The sequence below is a fragment of the Lepisosteus platostomus genome, chromosome 16 (assembly GCF_059453375.1).
Source record: "Lepisosteus platostomus isolate fLepPlt1 chromosome 16, fLepPlt1.hap1, whole genome shotgun sequence".
Classification (NCBI taxonomy): domain Eukaryota; kingdom Metazoa; phylum Chordata; class Actinopteri; order Semionotiformes; family Lepisosteidae; genus Lepisosteus; species Lepisosteus platostomus.
The window spans coordinates 22,220,262-22,239,021 of record NC_142626.1 but is presented as its reverse complement, the minus strand read 5'-3'; the positions used below and the strand labels follow the sequence as shown (position 1 = coordinate 22,239,021).

Sequence of the window (18,760 nt, the reverse complement as noted above, 5' to 3'; positions counted from 1 at the left end):
TTTTTGTGTGTCAGGTACCTCCACATTTTTGTTTTAATAGTTCTGTTAAACCTCTCGACCACGCTAGCCTTCACATCGCTGGCCGTAACGAAATGTTCAATATTCTCAGTTTTGAGAAAATTTTGGAAGGTCCTGTTAAGAAATTCTTTACCCTCATCCGTTTGTAGCTTTTTAGGAGCACACCCCTCTTGCAGTATATTTCGGAAGGCTCCAGACTTGGTTTTCAGCGGCACAGCCCAAATGTATTTAGACAACCTGTCTATACATGATAAGGTGTAACAGAAACCGTCGTTGAACTCGTGGTGTTCTCTCATGTCCACCAAGTCAGCCTGCCACTGCCACTCCATTTCAGACACCAACGTCCCGTTTCTCTTAAAACGTACGCGCGCCGGCTTGTGCAGTGTATAAGCAGCCTGGCCGGACAACCACTCGGCCACCCGGCCACGGCTAGCGCCGCTCACACCCCGGGATCTCGCGGCCCTCACCAGACTCCCCACGCTGCCGTAACTCCCCGATTCCCTAGGTTTATAATAGAGCGCACTCAATCCCGCGGAAGACATGGTCCCCTTCCAAACCAATACACGCTTTCACACACATAAATCGAGGGATGCGGCTGCTAGGGCTTTTGGACCCTGAGGCTCCGGCCCGACCGGCAGGGGGAAGGCGGGAATTCAGACCCTTAACGACACACCATTGGCTCCTGAGGGGGCGGGACATGCACCCATAACAACCCACCATTGGCTGGCAAGGGGGAGGGACATCCACCCACCGCGGACTCCCATTGGCAAAAAAAAAGTTTGACTAAAGGTGTCGCTTTATACTACTTAGGAAATAAGATTAACTGAGAATTACTTATTAAGGACAAAAGGGTGGTTTTTCTCTTCTTTCTTGGAAGACTCCAGTGGAGGCCTCACAGTTGCACTTCTACCTTCTAGCCTGGTCTAATCAGTTTTCAGAAATTCAGCAAGTTTAGACTGTCAGTAATGTGATTAGAGATCTCCAATCCAAACCAGTTTGCTGCTGTGAGAGGTGTTGGTGGACCAACAGGTGGAACAGGATTCTTGGACCAGATTTCCAGGAATTTGCAGTAATCCTGCTCAGTACGAGAGGAACTGCAGTTTCAGACGTGTTGTCTGGTCTTGGTTGAGGAGCCAGTGGTGTGAAGCTGTGTTCTGTAGGATTACGACTGAATGCCTCCAAGTCAGAATCCCCTATAAAAGGTGACAGAAGACACTGTACTGTGGGAGATACTGTCCACTGGATGAGCTTTCACACTGAGGACCTGACTACCTGGTCATTAAAGATGCCATCATGGTGTTTGAATGAACAGAAGTGATAACCCTGGTGACCTGGATTACCTTTAATTCATTATACAGTATGTTCTCTGGTCTCAGAAGCAAAAAACTACAACTTCTGTTGCCATGACAGATATTCACAATAAAAATGAGAATGAATAGAGATGTGTTTATTTTTAAATCTATGGCTCTATATAGAATATAAAATTCTTGTAAAATTATTCACCCCCTTCCAATGACATCCCATTGTGTTGAAATACAAACGATCTCTTCCCATCAGTCCAGTGAATTTTTTAATCACAATTTCAATATTCAATCTGTACTTTTCTATAGTGGTTTTGGGTGAAGACCTATTGACAAATTTCAGTATGAGATTTGTTTTTGAAGTTTTTGCAAACAGTGTATTTTACCCATTAAATTGTTCAATTTTTCAAGTTTTGTTGTAACACTTGTAATGGTGTAACTACCCCACTCTCCTGAAATTGCTAATATAACAATGCTAAAGTCATCTACAGGTGAATGTTAACCTGCATAGCTTTTGCCTGCTGTATCTCCTACTGGCCTCTCTCTTGATAGGGTTTGTGGGCCTCCAGCTCTTCTCCTCAGCCACAGCTTGAACCTTCCTTTTTCCTCCTTTTCCCACTTCCATGGGGTAGACAAAGGGTCTCCAGCCACATTCTCTACATTCCAGCAGCCTCTTCCTCTCAAATGAGCTTCCGTCTCCTCCTCTCATGGGACTGTCAATTCATGAGCACTACAGCCTTGGTCTCTACTGCCCACACCACTTTATCAGGACACAATGCCGTGCTGCATATTTCCCTAGTGGGATTGGAGCTGCCTGACAAGGTCCACCTCCATTTATTCTTATTATTTAATTTATTTGGTGCTTTGCTGGACACTCAAAGCACTTTACAGGGAATGGGGACTCCACCAGAGTGTAACCCCACCTGGATGATGCAACAGGAGGAGGACATGTTGGGTAAGGGCCAATGGGAAAATTGGCCAGGACGACGGGATGACACCCCTACTCTTTTCAAAAAACATGCTGGGATTTTTAATGACTATATAGAGTCAGCACCTAGTTTGGGTCTCATCCGAAGGACTGCAACTTTTTACAGTATAGCGTCCCCATCACTATACTGGGGCATGAGGACCCACACAGAGTGCAGAGTTAGAGCCTCCTACTGGTCCCACAAAACCTTTTTGAGCAGCAACCTTCTCTTTCCCAGGAGTTACAAGATGATATAGCTGTCAGAGTGTATATCGCAGATTGTGTCTAACTGTACATAGTCTAAACCCAGAAAGAAGCGTGTTTAAGTGTTAGTGTTTCTAATGTAATGAGGTTAGAGCGGATAATGCTAATCTTGTTGCTCAAATTGTTCAATTAACTTCAATAGCTAATTAACTATAGTATAAGTGGAACGATGGCTTGAGATATAGAATCCCTAGCTGGCAATAGGAAACTGTGGAGAATCTGTTCTGTGAAATCAGTTCTCCCTGGACAGACAGTCACTGTGAGCTGTAAGGCCAGTCCTGCAGTGCAGAGCAGCATGGAGCCTCACTGTCCTGTCACTGATGCAGGCATTGTGTCTGCTGGGAGTTTCAGCAGCAGTACAGGTGGAAGATCTTAAACGAGACTGAGAATGTCTTTGTCTGAGGCTAATTAATAGGGCAAGCTAAGAACCACAATTTGGAAGTTTGGTCTAGGACGACAGGAAGTTAGGACCAGGGACGAAAAGACACAAGAAAGCCAGTAGGCCACTGAGAAGAAGTACCAAACAGCTCAACTGGACCAGGGAAGCAAAGTTTGATATGCTGATCCACCCTCTCCAGCCAGCAGCCCATCCACAGCAACACCGGATCAGCTCCTGAGCACGGTCACAGCACTCGCCATGTTAACAAATCTGTTAACAAAATGAGGAGATAGGAACACAGCAAGCTTCTCTAGTATTTGTACCTCCTTAAGGAATAGGTCGCACATAATGGGTTCAATGCTTGATAGCAATAGCTTAAAATATTTATCTTGATAAAAATCTAATGTAACTTTAAGCCTTTTGCCTCAAATTAGAATTTAAATTATTAAGCTGTTTATTTATTAGCTGTTACAGATGGTATCTTTGCAACTTTCACTTTTCTAATTCTGTACTTTCCAACCATTTCCTCATCTCTTTCCATAAGCCTTTCTGTTTGTACATAGTTTTTGATTCCAAATAAACTCGTCTACAGTATTTTAATAAAATGATGCAGTCCTCATCTGAATACTGTCACGCTCATTACACCTTGAGGGCGCTCTACGTTCCTTCTGTTCCTAGTTCCCTGTGATTATTCATGTCTTTCTGGTGTGTCTTGTTGCGTAGCCTATTTATTTCCTGCTTCTGCTCTGCTACTCGCTCAGCATTGTTGTTCAGTTGCCCTGAGACCTGCCTAGTACCAGGTCACTCCTGTCCTTGGCCTGAGGGCATTGGTTTCTATACGGCTTCTCCTGAACAGCTGAGCCCGGGCTAACCCCCGTCTCGCCGCTACGCATAGGGTCTTTATCGCTCTTCTGCCATTCCATGGTTGGTCTTGTTGGACTTACGTGACAGAATGCTGAGCCTACTTTTTTGTTTCCTGGCTTTTGGAATTTTTTTTTCTTTATGCCTGGTTCTAGGCTTCTATGCTCCCTGCTCTTCTGTATCTGTTGTGGGTTATTTCTTTTACGTGTTGTTTGTTTTCCCTGTTCCATCAGGGTTTATACTCGTTGCGTATTTTGCCTTTGTCCCGGGCTTCCACACCCTCTCCTACTCTCACTGTCCCGGGCTCCCACTCCCTTTGCTGCTGTCACTGTCCCGGGCTCCCACGCCCCCTGCTGCTTCCGTGTTCCGGACTCCCACGCCCTCTGGTCTCCCTGGCTCCGGGCTCCCACCCCCTTATGTGTTTATTGTTCCCCTGTTCCGTCAGGATTAAATTTTGTTTGTGATTTTTGTTTGTTTGTTTGGTCTGGTTGTTTGTTTTGGTTGGGGTCGCAAGGGGCTCAAGGTAGGATACACCCTGGACAGGACACCAGTCCATCACAGGGCAAACACACTCACACAATCACACCAGGTCCAGTTTTACCAACAGATGATTATTCTAGCAATATGTGGGAGGAAACCAGAGCACTCATAAAAAAGCCATGCAAATACTGGGAGAATGTGCAAACTACACATACTGTAGGTGGCACACCAGGAATTGAACCCAGGTCCCCTGCAACGTGAGACATAATGCTTCAGCCTTTGGTCTGTGTCTTTGCCTTCACCCTCAGCAGCTGAAGTAGGTCTCAGCTGCAGCAGTGCAGTCGCTGTGCAGTCCTGCTGAGAGAGGTTTTTGTACAGGAGTGTAACAGTGTGTGAACACCCATTTACTGTTTGGGTAGTGTTGACCCTGACAGTAATAATCTGCTGCATGTTCAGCCTGGACGCCTGTGATGGTCAGAGTGAAGTCAGTCCCAGATCCACTACCACTGAAATGCTCTGGGATCACAGTCTGACGGTTAGTTGCTCCATAGATCAGGAGCTTAGGAGCTTCTCCAGCTGTCTGTTGGTACCAGTTTAACCAATTGTTACCGTACACCGCAGGACTGGTCTTACAGCTCACTGTGACTGTCTGTCCTGGAGCAGTAGATATTACTGGAGGCTGAGTCACAGAAATCTGTCCATTGCATTCTGTAAATCAATAAAACACAATATGATAGGCATACAAAATATATTCATATGATATTCAGAATTTTTTATTTTGTAATATTGTTGTCTTCAACTAAATTAACTTAACTCCCTATTTTTCCACATGAAACAAAAATATTGTAAAATGTTTAAAATATCCAAGCCCAGGCTTTGTGCTATTTGTTGTGACAAGATGAGCTGTTTAGCATTAACACTCCCAGGACAGCAGGGCTAGATAGAGAGCAGTCTTATAAGGGGCAGAAGATGAGACATCAGCTGAGCCCTTATCCCACTCAAGACAGCAGAGTGTTTAGAGTCTGGTTAAAGTAGCACTTATCTCTGTGTCTTCATATACAAAACAAAAATGTCTTAACTTACTCAATGATCATGTAAGCCATGTAATCATGTATACTATCTGTCATCGGGGTTTATGTTATCATTTCTTTCTAATAAGTCTGCAAGCATTCATCTTTGAATAATGGGACATTTGTTATTCCTTGTGGCTCCTCAAAGGCCAGAAGTACTGTGAACCTGTCTCTCAAGGAGAAATAAGAATTGCACAGACACAGCCATAAAACCTTTTGGCCATGAACAAAGTACAGTAGGCCTTTTGATTCTCACATCATGAAAAAAGACCCTCTACTCCAGAGACAAGGAATGCAAGACAAATACCTGTGTTAAGGTTGAATTTTAAGAAACAGGGCAAAAGTACCTTAATATAATTCATATAGACACCAAAGTTTCCCATTCTGTAAATGTAAAAATTCTGTAAAAATCACATTTTTATACTGAAAAGAAACACAATCAACTGCATTAATCTTCAAGCCACAAGGAATATAAAAGAAAATGCCAATAGATATCACTTGTTTGATCTGGAATTACAAGTTGATTTATAATAGAAACAGATGACACAGTCAGAATTCTGATCACAAGAAACATTACTGAGAATATTTAGACTTTAATCAACAAATTGTGATTATTCTGATCCAACTTCATCGATTGAGGACCTAAGGCTGGAAAGAATCCTATCTCTAGTGGCTAAATGAGGTACAACCCCCTCCCATTGCCAAGAATGGATGAAGCACTGGATGAGTTGCCACATCACATACTAAATTCCCTTAGAAAAACGGTCAACTCAAAATAGTCCATTAAAAATAAAATTCAGGGTCGTAAATATTCAAGGAGACATGGGCTGTGATTGTTTGCTATAAAATGAATGGGCAAAACATGGGAAGTCTGATGTGTCGGTCCTGCTCTGGTGTGGTCACTTAACGGCGACCAGACCTTGGACCAAACCTTCTCTGCATCCGGGACACAATGGTGCAGCTTGCTCCATAGTGTCTGGCAACACTGACACATGACATGCCTGCCTGCAGCATGCCAATGGCCCTCTCCCTTGCTTCTGGTGACATTCTAGGCATTATGTAATGCACAGAAAACTGAAACAGTGTGGCCCTTTCTTGCAGTGACCTAAGCTTTGAATTAATGCCTTTTTAGAGGTGACCTGACTAGGCATTGTTCCACCTGGACCTCGTTGGATAAAAGTGCAGCTAACAAGCTTTCCTGTGATTGGCAAGTTGCAATGTCTCACTGCACAAGCTATATTGCTGGTCATAGGGCTTGACAACTTTTGACAACTTTTTGTGAAGTACATAAGCTATAGCTATAACTATAACTATAGTATTCTACAAATATATTCTTTAAAGCTATATATATTATATAAACCACTACCTCCATTCTCGACTCTTAGAACAAAGGAAAGTCCTGCACTCAGACACACTGGCCGTAACGTGGTGGTCCGAGCTGAGTCTGAGGATTTTCAGGAGGCGCTGAGTCTGAGAAATGTCCACGAGGCGCTGAGTCGAGAGAAGTCCAGGAGGTGCACTGAGGCAGAATGCGCTGCCTGTTTTACCTGGAGGAACTGCGGTCGTTCATTGGTTGAAAGTTTCATGGGCATCCGAGAACCACGTGGGGTTAACCTGCCCTACCAGTTCCTGATTGGCTGAGGATGAGTAACAATGCACTCTGATCTTAGAGTTGTAATCAACTTTGAATAAGATTCTCCCAGAATCTCACAGTCTTTGAGGCGCCAGATATGACCGTTTGTTAGGGTGGTTGATGTGTCTCAGCCTTGGGAGTTGTTCCTGATCAGGACACTCTATCAACTATAAAAACACCTAAATTGTGAACCAAATGGAATGGCCTCCCTGTATCAATCACCACTGAGATGAAGGAGAGAGGGACTGGCAAGGGAGCAGAAAACGTAATTCCTGTATTTTAATAAGCCTTGCCGCTACATATATATAGTTATATATATATGTAACAATGCATAGGTCAGGACACTATGCAGACGGTATAATCCGGAAGTAAGTGGAAACGGACATGGGGAGGCGACGATGAGGAATGGGGCAGGTTGACAAACAGGGGGGGCGTGACGACTGTGCACTGGTGCTCGGGGGGGCGTGGCCATGGCGAACTAGTCCAAGGGAGTCCAAAGGGTAAATCCAGGGCAAAGTCCAAAAGTCCAGAACCGGGTGATCCATCCAAGACAAAACAAGACAAGGTTTAAAAACCGGAAAGGGATCCGGTGCAGGGACAGGGAATAAAAACGGGTTAACGAAACCAGGCTCTCTGAGCCTTGGACCCAAATGGTCAGGACACAGTGGTGAAGCCGTCAGGTCACTCTAGGTCCTGCTGGTAGGTAGGCTTCCGGGCGTCCATCTTCCAATGCTGTGCCCAGAATAGTAAGCATCTAGCTCAAATAAGGAGGGGCAGGATAGCAGGCAGGAACACATAATGAACTAAAATGTGAAAGAGCCGGGATTACAATCATGACATATAACTATATTCTATAACTACAGTATTCTCATTCCAGAAAATGTTGTGTTTCTTTTTCTGTCAGTTTAACAATCCTATGTGTATTACAAAGAAGAAGATATAAGTTTTCACATTTTATCCTGTCTCTCCTGATAGAAGCAATATAAATTCCTAAAGGAATCACAGATTCGAAATGGCCAACTAGAACCCTAGCAGATGAGACTTTGAAATGTCTTTGTCTGAGGCTAATTAACAGGGCAAGCTAAGAACCACAATTTGGATGTTTGGTCTAGGAGGACAGGAAGTTAGGACCAGGGACGACAAGACACAAGCCTGTACGCCAAGGAGAAGAAGTACCAAACAGCTTAACTGGACCAGGGTTTCAAATTCTGATATGCTGCTCCACCCTCTCCAGCCAGCAGCCCAACCACATCAACACCAGATCAGCTCCTGAGCTGTGTCACACAGCTCCTTTCCATCACAAATCCACACAGTTTGCAAACCTCCCAAAGGAATAGTTCACATTATATAGGTTCAATGTTTGATAGGGATAGTGTAAAATCTTTATCTTGATAGGAATCTAATGTAACTTTTTGCCTCAAATTAGAATTTGAGATTATTAAACTGTTCATTTATTAGCTGTTAAATATTGTATCTTTGCAACTTTCACTTTCTAATTCTGTACTTTCCAACCATTTCCTCATCTCCTTCCATTAGCCTTTTTGTTTGTACTATTTTTATTACTAATAAATTAATCTATTTTAACAAAATTATGTAGTCATGATCGGATTACACGCAGATCAGCCTCACCGTTATTTGAATTTGGGTTGTTAAGAATTGTGCTACAGTAATTACCACATTAATGTGTTTTCAAAGGACACAGTCTCTAAAGGGTTGGTGCGCTGATCACCTCTTAACCAAAAGTCCAGTCTTATACCTTCCCTTGGTGTTTCAGTAACGTCTCAGACATGGTTTCAGTCTTGCAATCAAAAGAGCTTATAACAGAGTTTAAGGTTTAGTCACAGTCAAGGAACCAATAGGTAGAATGGGAGGATCGTTATTCGTAGCCGTGAATCCTGCAGAATGTAGAGTAGCACAGGGATAATATCCGAAACACGTAATCCAGAGGCGTGGTCGACAGGAGAAGCAATGATTCCGGTAACCAGGGAAATCCGAAAAACGATATCCAAAAAGCATGTTCGAAATATGCAGGAGCAAAGATTAGGAACCGGAAGATCAGTCAAGAAGGTTTAAACGCGCACAAGAGAATACTACGGGAGGCTTCTCAATAGTTAGCATGGGTTGGTGCATGAGGGAACTTTGAATACTGAAGGGAAAGGAACATGGTTTGGCAATTGGTCAGGGAGTGAGAATCTGTGGAATCTGGTGCATGTGAGAATGCGATGGTTCAGTTAGGAATGAGGTCGAGAAACAGGTTTAAGAATGTAACAGCGATTGCGAGGGAGAGTGGGGGGTGTGACAGTTCCTCCCCTTTAAAGTCGGCTCCTGATGACCCCATGAAGTATTCATGGAAGAAGTCATCAATGAGGCTGTGATCCAAAATATCACCCTTGGAGACCCAGGAACGTTTCTCAGGGCCATAGCCCTCCCAGTTGACTAGAAACCAGATTTCAAGGATTCTTGAATATAGTCCTCCATAGCCTGAGTTTCTTCATGGGAAAGTGAATAGATATGGCCCTTAGGGGAAGAACCCTGGAATCAGTTCTATGGGGCAATCAGTCGATGAGAAGGGAGGGATAGAGCCTTCTGTTTAATGAATGCTAGGTGTAGATCTGAGTAGTGAAAAGGGATTTCCGAGAGGTTATCTTGAGAAATACAGAAAATGGAAACTTTCCGAGGGAGCTGACAACAGTGCAAAAGGCAGTGGGATCCCCAGGCTGTGAGTTCCCATTGTGACCAGGAAATGTGTGGTTGTGCATCTGTAACCAAGGGAAACCAAGAGCCAGTGGGTGAGAAGGGGATTGGATGTTAAGGAAGTGAATGACTTCCTGTTGGGTGGTGCTGATGTGGAGAGTGAGGGGAGGGGTCTGCCACTTCACCAGACCAGGGGAGAGAGGGAAACCATCAAGAGTGAGTAGCCCAATGGAAGGGGTGACAGGCAATCAGAGAATGTTCCAGGACAAAGCGAGTCCAGATTCTAGGATGTTTTCTTTGGAGCCTGAATCGACGAAAGCAGAAAGAGTCTGTCCTTTATTCCATGAAAGGATAGCTGGGAGAAAAAGCCGGACCCAGAAGAGGAAGAAGTAACATTGCCTGTAGCTATGGGTGGATAGGAGCGTAGAGGGCGACTGGGGCAGGAGGCTCGGAGGTGATCAGGGGAACCTCAGATACCCTCTTCATGTCCTCAGTCAACCAATCATGAGATTCCTCCTACTGCTACTCCATCTTCCCCTGCCCTCCTCGGCATATCCATCACAGCTGACCAGGTCAAAAGAGAGTTGAGGAGACTTCATGCAGGGAAGGCAGCGGGTCCTGACAGTGTCAGCTCTAGGGTGCTAAAGATCTGTGTGGACCAACTGGGTAAAATGCTGCAGTACATCTTCAACCTGAGCCTGAGATTAGAAAGGGTTCCGGTGCTCTGGAAGACATCTTGCCTGGTGCCAGTACCCAAAAAGAGGCACCCCAAAGTCTTGAATGACTACAGACCAGTGGCATTGACATCACACCTGATGAAAACTCTAGAAAGGCTTGTACTAGACCACCTCAAAACCCTGGTGAGTACAACACTGGACTCCCTAACGGTCACACTTGGGAGTGGAGGACAATGTCATCTATCTGCTATACAGAGCTAACTCTCACCTGGGGAAGATGGGGAGCATTGTAAGAGTTATGTTCTTTGATTTCTCCAGTGCCTTTAACACCATCCATCCCCCATTACTGAGAGATAAGCTAAGGGCGGCTCAGGTGGACACTCCCCTGGTGTCCTGGATTATAGACTATCTGACCTGCAGGCCACAGTACAGTATGTTAGCAGTACTGGGGCTCCACAGGGGATCGTCCTTGCTCCATTCCTGTTCACTTTTTACACCTCTGACTTCAAGAACAACTCTGAGGTATGTCGTCTGTAGACGTTTTTGGATGACTCTGCAATTGTGGGGTGTATTAGTGAGGGGAGGGAGGAGGAATATAGGAGCTTGATTACCAGCTTTGTGGAGTGGTGTCATCTTAACCATCTCCAGCTTAAGACCAGCAAGACCAAAGAAATTATCTTGGACTTTCGAAGGAATAAGTCTCCGCTGAACCCTGTTTCCATCCAGGGTGAGGACATAGAGGGCGTACATTCCTACAAGTACTTAGGGGTACACCTGGATGATAAGCTGGTCTGTACAAAGGTCAGAGCCGACTTTATTTTCTTAGGAGGCTCAGGTCCTTTGGTGTATGTGGAACACTGCTACACATTTTTGCTACACATTTTTTATGAATCAGTGGCCATGACATAACAGTCATGACAAAAGATGTAAATAGGCTCAATAAACTCATCAAGAAGGCTGGCTCTGTGTTGGGGCTGAGCCTTGACCCCCTGGAGGTTTTGGCTGAGAGGAGAATGCTGACCAAGCTCACAGCCATCATGAACAACGCCTCTCATCCGCTACATGGGACTGTTATTAGGCAGAGGAGCACTTTTAGCAACAGAGTGCTCCAGCTACGGTGTTCAAGAGAACGTTTCCACAGGTCCTTCCTCCCGGCGGCTGTCAGGGTGTATAATACTGCCCTAGACTAGGACTGTTAGCCCTTCATCTGCTCGTCTGTGGACAGCATGTTGCACTATTGTACTCTTTGGACTGTAATGTATCATAGCCGTTCAGGGACGCCAAATATGTAATCATAGCCATAGCCAAAATGTTATGTAGTGGCTCTCTGAAGGCACCAGTTCTGTAGGGTTTGGGCTTTTACTGAGACAATTATTAATTGTAGCAGTAAATCACAAAGTTGATTCTTGCGATGGCTTTAGAATCCAACCATGCGACATAACTCAGACAACGCACACACACAGGTACTAATACACGAGGATACATTTATTAATACATAGAATATGCATATAAACCTAACAGATCTTATCGAGAGGGTTATCAGAATACAAAAGATATATATTCAATCAGTTACGAAGTGTTACACATATCAAGAGGACATACGTTCAGTATATCATTCATTAAGACCGTTTCGTAAGTGAACTTGGTTATAACTTCTACATTAGATACTCAAAAAAAGTACATAACTCTTAGGAATTAAATTGATATCAACTGGTTTGGATAACAATTGAATTCTCGAGCTGTAATGCATTGAAGTTGAATACTCATCCAATTTCTGGGGATTCAGATCTCCTGTGGGCACAAAGAAACAGTTGCAGGCTGTTGCTGTCCAATCCGCGCTCTCTGGCTCCGTGCCAGGCTGTGCTGTGCGGCTTGCGACGGTGCGCTGCTGATGCTCACTGACCGGCTAGTTAGTGTTGGCTTTAACTGGCAAAGTTTGTGCACAGGAGAAAAGATGACTGTGGATCCCAGCAAGTCAGGAAGAGGACCGGTTCGTTCCTGATGAAGAGCTAGTTCTGAATAGTGATTCAGCTGTCCACAGTTCTGACCTGTTCACGAGGCCTGCTGCTGTTGCTAACCTCGGGTGGATCCTCTGGTTATTCTCTGGCAACCTCCGCTCTAGACTCTTAGAACAAAGCAAAGTTCTGGCACTCGGACACACTGGCCGTTCCGTGGTTGTCCGGGCTGAGTCTCAGGATGGACAGGAGGCGCTCTGCGAGAATGTCCTGCCCTGGAATTCTCCTTTGAATTCCCTTTAGAAAAGTCCACTGAATCTTCTGAATCTCTCAGGCCCTCTGTGTTGCCTGTTTTTACCTGGAGGAACTTCAGCTCGTTGATTGGCTGAAAGTTCCATGGGCATCAGAGTCCCACGTGGGTTACTCGGCCCTACCAGTCCCTGATTGGTTGATCAAGGTGAGATATGACTCACTTACTCCTGACACCTAGGAATGCAGTCCAGATGTCCATCTGGCACTCCCTATACAGATAGGCGCTAATGGATGACCATTGATCATGATAGCCAGGCTTAGCTAAGTGCATCCCCCTTTGGGAGCTGTCTTTTATCAAAGGAACCCTAAATCAGCCTGCATGGTTTCTCTGTGGCTGCACCACTGAGATGAACAGAGAAATGAGGCCTAATTTGGGAAAGCTCAGAAACACTTAATTCTGCCTTATTAATAAGCCTCGCCGCTACAGGACACTCAATCTGTATATACCTATGCACATTTTGCACATATTTTATTGTTTTTACAGCGACTGTGAGCATATTTTGCACACACCTAACTATGTATTTATTTTATATTTATTTTGTATTACTGTATGTACTGTATTTTAATTTGTCGTCTATTCTGATGTCTGTTTTTGCTTGTCTTGGGCTGGGCTGCTGTAACACCTCAACAGTCTTGCTTCCAGAATCCAGTGGACAGGTGACTGAGACTCAGACTCCAGCAGTGAAATCTATTCTCCCTGGACAGACACTCACCAGTCCTGCAGTGAACATACTGTATGTGACTCTTAACACAGACTAGCCTGGTATCAACAGAAAGCTGGAGAAGCTCCTAAACTCCTGATCTATGATGCAACTACCCATCAGACTGGGATCCCAGAGTGTTTCAGTGGCAGTGGATCTGGGACTGACTTCAGTCTGACCATCACAGGAGTCCAGGTTGAAGATGCAGCAGATTATTACTGCCTGAGTCAACACTACCTCGATAATACCCATATGTTTGCACAGTGTTACACACCCATACAAAAATCTCCCTCATCAGGACTCCACAGAGACTGAAGACCTACAGTACTGCAGGTGCACTTAGAAATGTATTTTGTAATTAAATTGGATCATTTTAGACAATCATGTGAATAAAAAACTTCTCTTTTGAATCATTTTAGGTACAACATTGAAGAGAGAGTTAATGATCACATATGACATCTCTGATATTTAAAATGTTCTGTTTTCCTGCTTGTGAGAAATGTTTACCTAGACTAAAAAGTCTGTCAGTCCATCAATCCAACTAAATGTTTTATCCATCCATCTGTGTCTTTTCTTGCTATTTTATTCAGCACGGGATCGCAAGGGGCTCAAGGCAGGATACACCCTGGACAGGACACCAGTCAATCGCAGGGCAAGCACACACACACACTCACACCAGAGCCAGTTTTACCATTTTACCAGCAGATATTTATTCTAACATCATGTGGGATGAAACTGGAGCCCCCATAGGAAAGCCATACAAATTGTGGGAGAACGTGCAAACTCCACATAGATAGCACCACAGGAATGGAACTCAGGTCCCCAGCACTGTGAGGCACAATGCTTTAGCCTAAGAAATAATAATATTTGTTTGTAGGTTAATAATAATGACAACACAAACTACTTTCAGAATGACTCATGAGTATGGAGCTCTTCTCAGCTTCAAAATGATTTTGACCTTGAACTTGAACTTTATTACCATATCTAACTGGTACATGTACTGGTACAATGGAATTCTTACTTACAGAAAGTCTCTCGATTGTTAAAAAAGTGTAAAAAACACAAAGTGCAGACAGTGCATCAAGTCCATGTTCACAGTCCAGGTTAGATCATTAGAAATGTGATAACCCAAAAACCTAAAGCTGGTGACTGTTTCCACTTCCATTCCATTAATACTGAGAGCGATGTGAGTGTGTGGCCTGTGTCTCAGAAAGTCCACTATTAGTTATTTTGGTTTATTCACGTTCAAGTCCAGGTTATTGCTATGACACCACCTCAGCAGCAGTATGACTTCATACCTGTAAATGGACTCATCACCAACGCTGATCAGGCCTATTATAGTGGTGTCATCTACAAATGTAATGATGCTGTTGTTGCTGTGTCTTGCTGTGAAGTCGTGAGTGAATAGGGAGTACAACCTTGGACTCAGACAGCAGCCGTGTGGGGTGCCAGTGCTCAGGGTGAGTGGTATTGATGTTTTATTACCTATTAGAACCACCTGTGGTCTCTCGATTAAGAAGTCCAGCAGCCAGTTGCAGACAGAGATGCACAGTCCTAGTCCCCTGAGCTTTGTCACCAGTTGGCTGGGTATAATGGAATTGAATGCTGATTTGTAGTCCACATGAGTTCTTAGTGTCCAGGAGATCCAAGGCTGTATGTAGGGATTCTGTGATGGAGGAGTTGATGTGTGACAACACCAGCTTCACCAGGCATTTCATCACCACAGATTTTAATACTACTGGGTGATAATCGTTCAAGTACGTCACTTTTGCCTTTTTGGAGAGTGGAACAATAGTGTTTTGTTTTTTTTTTACAGGTGGGGGCAATGGACTGCGACAGGGAGGAGTTAAAGATGTTCGTAAACATTGTGGTCAGCTGGGCTGCACATGTCCTAAGGACGCGGGGTGGTATCCCATCAGGCCCTGTAGTCTTACAGATTTTCATCCGACTCAGAGTCTTCTGCACATCCTGCTCTGAGAGTTACAGAACAAACTCGCCCTGTACACTTGGGAGTCTTCTCGACAGTGTCCGTGCTCAGAGCATCAAAGTGGGCCTAGAAATGGTTCAGATCGTCATGTGTTGTTCTTGTTAATCTCCTGGATGCAGCCCTTGTAGCCTGTGATTGGCTGTAAACCCTGCCACAACCTTTGGATGTCAGCGCATTGCATTTCAAGCCACACTCTGTAGCTACGTTTAGCACGTTTCATGGCTTTCTGTAATGCAGACCGTGATTCCCTGTACAGCTCTTTGTCCTCTGATTTAAACGCGATGGATATATCTTTTATTTTAAAGTGAATGTCGTTGTTGAACCACAGTTCCTGATTGGGAAATGTCCTAATTTTATTTTCTGGTTAACAAATGTCGGTGCAATATTTAATATAGCTGGTGACCGCGTCCTAATACTCATTTAAAACTGTGTTCGGAGCTCTGAATGCGTCCCAGTCTGTACAATCAAAGCAGTCTATTAACCTGCTTTCCCCTCCTTAGACCAACAGCGCAATGACCTGTTCACAATGGGGGAGGTCTCAGCTTCTGTTTTTAGTTCGGAAGCAACAGGAGAGTGATGTGGTCCAGCTTGCCGAAACTCGGTTTGGGAAGCTGTCACGATTGTAGTCCCTCCTCCTTAAGGGCGCTCCAGCTCTTTCCACTTTGGACCTAATTCTGTGCACCTGCCCCTTGTTACAGCCTCCTTCCCGTTCCCCTTAAAAGCCAGACACTCAGTCAGTTCTGGGCTCTGCATCTGATTCCCATATCATGCGAGCTCGGGTCCTGATGCGTCTGGCTCCATCATGTTTTTAAGTCTCTGTTCCTGTTCCCCTTGCCGGTTCCGACCCAGTTCCTGTTTTTAATCCTTCATCATGGATGGATCACCTGGCCATAGACTTTTGTCTGTTTCTTGGATTCGCCTATGGATTTATTCTTTCGATTGTTTGCATCGGCCACACCTTCCCCATACACCTGCGCACCATGGACACGCCCCCTGTCTCCAGTCCCGTCTCCTGCATGACTTTTTCCCCAGTGTTTCCTCACTACTTCGGATTGTGTTGTCCGCATAGTGTCCGGAAAGAACTGTGCCTTTACAGAAGCGCTTTGTATGCTCCTTTTACTGTTGTGTAGCAGTGGTCCAAAATATTGCCTCCCTTTCTCAGTACAGTGACATGCTGAATGTATTTTTGCATATTTATTGAACTAATATCAGTGTATGTGTGCAGTTGATTTGCTCCACAGGCTGTGTCCTGTATCTTTGCCTTCACCCTCAGCAGCTGAAGTAGGTCCCAGCTGCACCAGAGCAGTCACTGTGCAGTCTTGCTGAGGGAGGTTTTTGTACGAGTGTGTAACACTGTGTGAACACCCATTTACTGTTTGGGTAATGTAAACTCTGACAATAATAATCTGCTGCATCTTCAGCCTGGACTCCTGTGATGGTCAGAGTGAAGTCAGTCCCAGATCCACTGCCACTGAAACGCTCTGGGATCCCAGTCTGACGGTTAGTTGCTCCATAGATCAGGAGTTTAGGAGCTTCTCCAGCTTTCTGTTGGTACCAGTTTAGGTGATTATTGTTGTACACTGCAGGACTGGTCCTACAGCTCACAGTAACTGTCTGCCCTGGAGCAGTAGATATTACTGGAGGCTGAGTCACAGAAATCTGTCCATTGCATTCTGTAAATCAATAAAACACAATATGATAGACATACAAGAAACAATATATTCAAAAGATATTCACATTTTTTTATTTTGTAATTTTCAACTAAATTAACTTAACTCCTTATTTTTCCACATGAAATAAAAATATTGTAAAATCTTTAAAATATCCAAACGCAATCCTACCCTGAGCAGTGACAAAGAGTGCCCAGATGAAGACAGGTATTTGATAATTAGAATGTTTGAAGACTTTTAGCAATTTCACACCTTTCTGTACACCTTGTTCACCTAATTTGCAAGAATCTATATTGTTAAAAAATAAGTATTAAATAAGTATTAAATCGTACCCTGAACAGTGAAGAGGAGTGTCCAGAGGAAGATGGTGATGAAGGCCATTGTTGCTGTGGGTTCTGTTGAAGTAAAAAAATGTTAAACTAACAAGGCTATAAACACTCCCAGAGCACTGAAGCATGTGCTGCCAATGCAAAGTGTCTCTTCTATGCAAATTGTCTTCCTGAGTTCAGAAGCACTTGTAGCCAGTCAGTGCTGGAAACACAGGCTTGGTGCTGTGTGTTGTGACAGAGCAAGATGAGCAGTTTAGCATGAACACTCCCAGGACAGCAGGACTAGATAGAGAACAGTTTTATAAGGGGCAGAAGATGAGACATCAGCTGAGCCCTTATTCCACTGAAGACAGCAGTGTTGAGAGTCTGGTTAAAGCAGCACTTATCTCTGTGTCTTCATATACAACAACAAAACTGTCTTAACTTACTCTATGATCATGTAAGCCATACTATCTGTCACCAGGGTGTGTGTGCTCATTTCTTGCTAATAAGTAAGTCTGCATGCCTGCATCTTTGAATAATGAGGCATTTGTTATCAATTGTAGCTCCCCAAAGGCCAGAAGAACTGTGAACCTCTCTCTCAAGGAGAAATAAGAGATGCACAGACACAGCCATAAAAGCTTTTGGCCATGAACAAATTAGACCTGGTGATTCTCAAATCATGAAAAGAGACCCCCTACTCCAGAGACAAGGAATGCAAGATAAATAACTTTGTTAAGCTTCAGTTTTAATAAACTTGGCAAACATACTGTAAATGTAAAAATTTGATAAAAATCACATTTTTATTTTGAAAAGAAAAACAACCACCTGCATTAAACCTCAAGACGCAAGGGATATCAAAGAAAATGCCTATTGATATCACTTGTTTGATATTGAATTACACATTTATTTATAATAGAAACAGATGGCACAGTCAGAATTCTGATTACAAGAAGCATTATTGTAAGAATTTAGTGAATAGATTATTCTGATCCAACTACATTCTGTTCACACTTTACACAAATGATTGTACAATCAGTAGTCAAAGCAACTTCATTTTCAAATTCTCAGCTGTTCTTGGCTTAATGCACAGAGGTAGCTGCTCATCTGTATACTTGTCAGAAATCCAAAGGTTTGTGCAATTGTGTGACAACAATCGCTTTATTCTGAATGTTTGCTCCAGAATTCAGCAGCGCTTATATTTCCTGCGAAGACTAAGAGTGTTTGGGGTTAGACAGGAAGGAATGCTACTCTTTTACCGTGCTGTAATCCAGAGCATTATCAGATATGGTATTACAGTGTGGTTTGGTAATCTATCAGTTCATTTAAAATCACAAATTACCTGCCTCATCCAGACAGCTTTGAAGGTCATGGGAGTGAAACAGCATCCTTCCCTGCAGACAATCTTTGAAAAATCCATAATCAAACAGGCAGGAAAAATTATTTCAGATCCTTCCCACATCCTCAACTCTGAATATCAACT

General features: G+C 43.8%; 1 gene segment (V, D, J or C); it reads right to left on the bottom strand.

The window, feature by feature from the left end:
• LOC148647040 (Ig kappa chain V-III region MOPC 63-like) overlaps positions 1 to 17,436 on the bottom strand; it is a 66,453-nt gene extending 49,017 nt beyond the window's left edge. The window contains 2 exon segments of the V gene segment in view: positions 16,663 to 16,972; positions 17,302 to 17,436. Coding sequence covers positions 16,663 to 16,972; positions 17,302 to 17,350 — 359 coding nt within the window.
• Positions 17,437 to 18,760: the final 1,324 nt, after the last annotated feature.